Source organism: Pseudomyrmex gracilis, unplaced genomic scaffold (genome assembly GCF_002006095.1).
Source record: "Pseudomyrmex gracilis isolate BER0280 unplaced genomic scaffold, ASM200609v1 scaffold_2059, whole genome shotgun sequence".
Taxonomy (NCBI): domain Eukaryota; kingdom Metazoa; phylum Arthropoda; class Insecta; order Hymenoptera; family Formicidae; genus Pseudomyrmex; species Pseudomyrmex gracilis.
This window is the reverse complement of record NW_018022643.1, coordinates 8,118-13,798: the sequence shown is the minus strand read 5'-3', so window position 1 is coordinate 13,798 and position 5,681 is coordinate 8,118. Positions and strand designations below refer to the sequence as shown.

The 5,681-nt window shown below is 30.5% G+C and overlaps 2 protein-coding genes across 2 annotated transcripts; one reads left to right on the top strand and one right to left on the bottom strand.

Annotated features, from left to right (window-relative positions):
• The first annotated feature begins 1,227 nt into the window (after positions 1-1,227).
• LOC109862603 lies at positions 1,228-3,688 on the top strand. The gene is made up of 3 exons (XM_020442677.1): positions 1,228-1,485; positions 3,274-3,417; positions 3,490-3,688. Exons 1-3 carry the CDS (start codon positions 1,357-1,359, stop codon positions 3,556-3,558), a joined length of 342 nt encoding a protein of 113 aa, XP_020298266.1. The 5' UTR covers positions 1,228-1,356; the 3' UTR covers positions 3,559-3,688.
• Positions 3,689-3,790: 102 nt separating this feature from the next.
• Positions 3,791-4,855, bottom strand: LOC109862602 (trafficking protein particle complex subunit 5). The gene is made up of 3 exons (XM_020442676.1): positions 4,536-4,855; positions 4,161-4,470; positions 3,791-4,032 (listed from the first exon to the last, which is right to left on the bottom strand). The coding sequence occupies exons 1-3, from the start codon at positions 4,700-4,702 to the stop codon at positions 3,934-3,936; spliced, it is 576 nt and encodes a 191-aa protein (XP_020298265.1). The 5' UTR covers positions 4,703-4,855; the 3' UTR covers positions 3,791-3,933.
• Between the last annotated feature and the right edge of the window lie 826 nt (positions 4,856-5,681).

Below are 5,681 nucleotides of genomic sequence, written 5' to 3'. Positions count from 1 at the left end.
TATATATCAATACATAATATGTAACAGTACATACTAGTGTTTTATGTGTATATAAGTGTTATATAGATAGATAGATACTTTTATTGATTCGTTCTGGGTTACACAATTTTCACAACGATCCTTAAAAACAACCTTACACCTATATATAATTGTATATATATATATATATATATACTGTTACACATATTATGGTACATATTATGTAACAGTATGTATCTGTATATAAAATTATATATAGATGTAAGGTAGTTTTTGAGGATCGTTGTGAAAATTGTAACCCAGAACGGACCAATAAAAGTATCTATTTATCTATATAAAATTTATATACACATACACATCAAACACACTTATATAAGATTATTTTATATAGTATTTACTTTTATATATTAATAAATAAAATAAATTATATCTAAACAATGTAAATTATATGTATAATATATATAATTTAAAACCTTCATCCAATAATCATTTCAAAAATCTCTATAAAATGTCTACTGCATCTCCACAAAANATCTATAGAATACATCTATTAAACTTCTAATAGAATATTTAAAAAGTGAACTCTAGATATCTAATAGATATCTATTAGAGGTAACGTGGACGTCCATTAGATGTTTCCAATTTCCATCATAGATGTCTAATAGATGTCCATTAGAGTGTTCTGTTCTGTGTGGGATATATAATACAACTTGCGTATACTTATATTTATATATAATGTATTTATAAAATATATGCATATAAATATACATCACAGTATGTATTACAATAAAATGTGTATTCTATAAAATGTATAAAATGTATTTTATTTTTTCTTTTTATATGGTCTTTATGGTATATTAAAAATACATATTTTCTAAATTCACACGAGACGTTTTCTGTTATATATGTATTTGTGTCACTCTGTTCAAAGAATATTCTCTATCTGCGCATAGGAAAAGCAAAGCAGGGATACATTCCGTTTCTTGCATATTTCGCGCATTTATCTATAGTACACGTTACGTATACTGTAGATCATGCGCGCATAAGCATAAAACAGAACGTGTCCTAGGGTGCGTTCGGGGAGCGCGCTATCAGCGCTATTGCATCATTCTATCTTTATTGCTCAGTAGATGTAAAACAAAGATAGAATGACGCAATAGCGCTGATAGCGTGCTCCCCGAACGCAGCCCTAAATGTTTGGTACATTTTCTCTCAATCTGGTACATTTTTAACAGTTAGTTGGTACAAAATTGTTTTTGTTCTGGCAACACTGATTACATATATGCAAAAGAGCACCATCGCCACCACTACCACGCATCCCTAACCTACCTACAGAAGAGGCAGAAAGCTTGTAAGAAAAGTGAAGTATATATTATTATGTCTTCGAGAAAGATATATGATGTTACACCCGAACAACGGGAGGTTTTGTTGTGGAAAGATGCAAAGCGGAAACAATTACGTGAAATGTATCTCAAAGATGCAGGACATCCGACCAAGAGTCTTCTTGTGCGTATCTATAATAATTTACTATATAATAATATGTTGCAATATCCAATAAATATATCTTACTACCTAAATATAGTGAGATATACTACAATATATATATACAACATTTTAGTTATTTTTGGTTTAAATATGTATTGTTATGTATTGGTGTCAGTTATTTATGTAACAAGAACTCATTTGTAATATAAATTTTCAACTTCAAGTTTTAACTTTAATATTACATAGTATGTTATTCTGTTTCCTAAGTTACATATGTGTGATACACATCTATATATAGGTGTGTATGAATATTACATATATATATATATATATATATATATATGTAGATATATGGAAAACCATTAGTATTAACATAATAACAAACATCCCAGATAGCCAACTGAGTGCAAGTTGTTGGCAACTTGCCACAAATATTGCTCATAAGTTTTCAGCAATGTAACAAAAGGATGTATCCTCTTTTCAGTATGTTCTTACCAGCAACAGTTTTCAAAATTATAATAACAGCAAGTTCCCAACAACTCATCGGCAATAAACTTATATTATTTTTCTCAACTTATGAATAAAAATCATTGCTCACATATTGCTGACTTACTTGTCATAAACATTGGCTACAACAATTGATTGACAACAAAAGCATATTGATACTGAATTGACAAAAACATTTTTGTTGCATTAAATAAAAACAACATAACAGCAATTGGCAAGCAACTTAATCTATACATTTTGCTTTATATTGAGTTTTTACATTTGGCTATCTGGGATACTATATATTAAGTAAATAATATTTAATCTTTAAAATACAAACTATAATATTTACTAATATATGTCATTTCTTGCTTAATTAGTTGAATATGTTCTATTTTAAATGGACAAGTAGTTTTCATATAAAACTTATATAACAACCAGATAACACATAAATGACTAAAACATGGCAAATATGTATATGTATATACAGGGCACATATGTATATATGTGCCCTCGCTTGATGCTCTCGTTGCTCTCTGCTCGATCTTGCAACTCTGTTGTTCACTTCGTCTCTCGTTGCTCTGACAGTCACACACCTATGCTCACAGTCAGAATTATCGCTTTTTCCGCGCTCATTGGCATACATTTATTACTTTGTATCTCGTTAACTATTGCGAATTTTGCAAAATGGCAAATAACTTTTCTATTCAGTTTGACTCAATCCATCTCCATACTTCGGCTTGGTCAAAATTTTACGGACACCCTGTATATATTACATGTATACATATATATAGTGTGTGTATATGTATTACAAATTAAAATACCTATTAAACATTTTTATTTTGATTTTTGAAAGTTTTAGCAAATAGAATAGTATACTCAAACAGAACAAAATATATCAAATTTATACAGATTTTGTAGAAAACAATTTCAAAGTCTGATATATTACATATGATCCACAATAGTGGAAAGGAATTGTTTAGTTTTTATTTTACTAAAAAATAAACTAAAAAAGATATCTTTCTTTATCTGTTAGACTTTATTTCATTTTACACAAAAGATGACTTCAAAAAGACTTTTTAATTTAGAAACTTTTTTAAATTTAGTTTTAGTACGGGAAATAGCTTTCTCATTTATAAAATTTACATATAACAGTAAATTTACTTATAACAGTAATGTATAGAAATGTTATTTTTGTTTATTTTTACTTAAAGTATTAATTTAAATGTAAATAAAATAATTGTATATTAAAATATATATATCTTTGTTACAAGTTTTTAATTTTATACACACATATAACAAATATGTATTTTATCTGTACAGTTTGATACTGGAATATATAGATATGCAGCAGCAAAAGCAACAGTAGAATTGAATTTTGTACCCACAGTTGTAAACTATATTACAAGAATGGGATTTGTTTTTGGACTTATTGGCCTTCTTTATTGGAATATAAAAACAACCAAAGTAAGTAAAACATTAAAACCTAAATTTATATTTAAACATTCAATATTAAGTAGAATAATATAAATGTTTTAGGCTAAAGAAGAGCATTTATATCGCACTGGACAAATTAGTTATGCAGATAGACATGGCAAATTCTGTTAAAACAGTCCTTAAATGTACACAAGTGAGAAAAAAGAAGAACAAGTTAGGTTGATATATTTGATAGTAATTGATATATCTAATTAAGCTTCTTTGAGTAAGCTTCACAATAAAATAAATTATTAACAATCAACAGTTTCTTTTGAATACACAAATTACAATAAGGTTTAAAAAACACTGGTACTTTTTATAAATACATAATATAATACAGAGTAAAGAAAATTGTATAAATCTTTTTAATCTATATGTAGAATAATATAAATTGATTTTACACATATATAAATTTATTTCTATCACACACTAGTGTGTTTACTTTGGAGCTTATATACTTTGAGTGTCAATTAATCTTTGTTTGCCATTTTATTATATCTATATATATTACCGATCTTCAAGTTGTTTATCTCTTGCTACAACAGCATCATCAAATTTAACCATATATGTTGTTCCTTTGTGCCAGTGAGCAGTTACTTTTGCAGGCTGCAATATAAACATTTTCACAATGCTTGTTATAAAACCATAGTATATTATAGAATTCAAAAGTAAAACAAACTTATTTTGATGGTGATGTATAATGAGTCAATTGATGAAAATTAGAGAAGACTTACAAAACCACAATCACACAATATAGCCTCTATAATACCAGCAACAAAAGATGCACAGTTCAAACTTCCTTTATCTTTAGGCACTGACACAAACTTGTTCACTAAAGATTCTCTTTCAATAAGATAATAAGTACGTTCATCATCGTTAGCATGTTCTAGTTTGTCAGCTTCTCGGCCAAATAAAGATTTCCACACAGTACTTTTGATAAACAGCAATACATTGAGTAGTTTTATCTCACGTTTACCACTTTTTTCTCTAACAACAAGCAGATCTGTTATCCTATGTCCAACTTCTGCTCCAATCTCTGCTAATCTGAAAACATCAGACAATTTGTAAAACTCAAAAAAAGATCTTAATTTAAAAACATATTTTCTTACTTATTTTGTAACTCAGGAACAGTATATACTCTATTTTGACAGTATTGTACTAATTCCGAAAATAAAAGGGCAAAACAGCTCAAGCTAATTTCTCCTTTGCCTTTGCTCAATGATTTGTCGAGGATACTGGTACGTGGTCTTATAGCCGAGATCGTAATGTTTGACATTTTCAAGACAACTGCTATATGTTTTGCAGCTTCTACGGAAGTTTATCTGGTTTTTCTTGTAAAAAATTAAGTTGGTTTGGTTTGATGCTCTTATGGCTCAGTGGATCTATTGGGAGCTTTTCAGCTACGTACACACCTTCTGTTCCGTTATTACTAGCAGTAATCAGCGTTGCCGTGGAACTTGCCACACGTGACGTCACGCAGTAGAGAGATAGAGAGGTACGACTCGTACCTCTCTATCTCTCTACTGCGTGACGTCACGTGTGGCAAGTTCCACGGCAACGCTGGCAGTAATGTAAATTTAAGGGTCGTCTACAATGGAGAGTTGTAGGCCGTAATAGTAAGAAATTGACCAATCACAGACAAAGTACAGAAGAATAATCGATTGTGATTTGTCAATTTCTTACTGTTACGGTCTAAAACTCTCTATTGTAGACGACCCTTTATAGGTTCACGTTAAGAGCCGTCTACAATGGAGAGTTGTAGGCCGTAATAGTAAGAAATTGACCAATCACAGGCAAAGTACAGAAGAATAATCGATTGTGATTTATCAATTTGTTACTATTACGGCCTACAACTCTCCATTGTAGACGACCCTTTACGTATCCTATAGATTGTTCAGTACTGCCAGTAATAACGGAACAGGGCCACAGGCGACACTGTGCAACACAGTGTCCACTAGTGTGAGTGAGACACACTGATATGCTCTTTCTCACACTAATGGACATTATGTTACACAGGGTGCGTTCAGATAACTCAACGGTTGAGAGATCATCACTTATGATAGGACTATTCTTCAAAATCTGCTGCGGTTCCAAAAGTATGATCCAATCAGAAGTGATTATCTCTCAACCGTTGTGCAACTGTTGAGTTGTCTGAACGCACCCACAGTGTCGCCTGTGTACGTAGCTGGAAAGTTCCCATCAGAGAGAAGCCTGAGAGCGGCCATGCCATTGTAGTTTCTTACGACGGTTTCAGC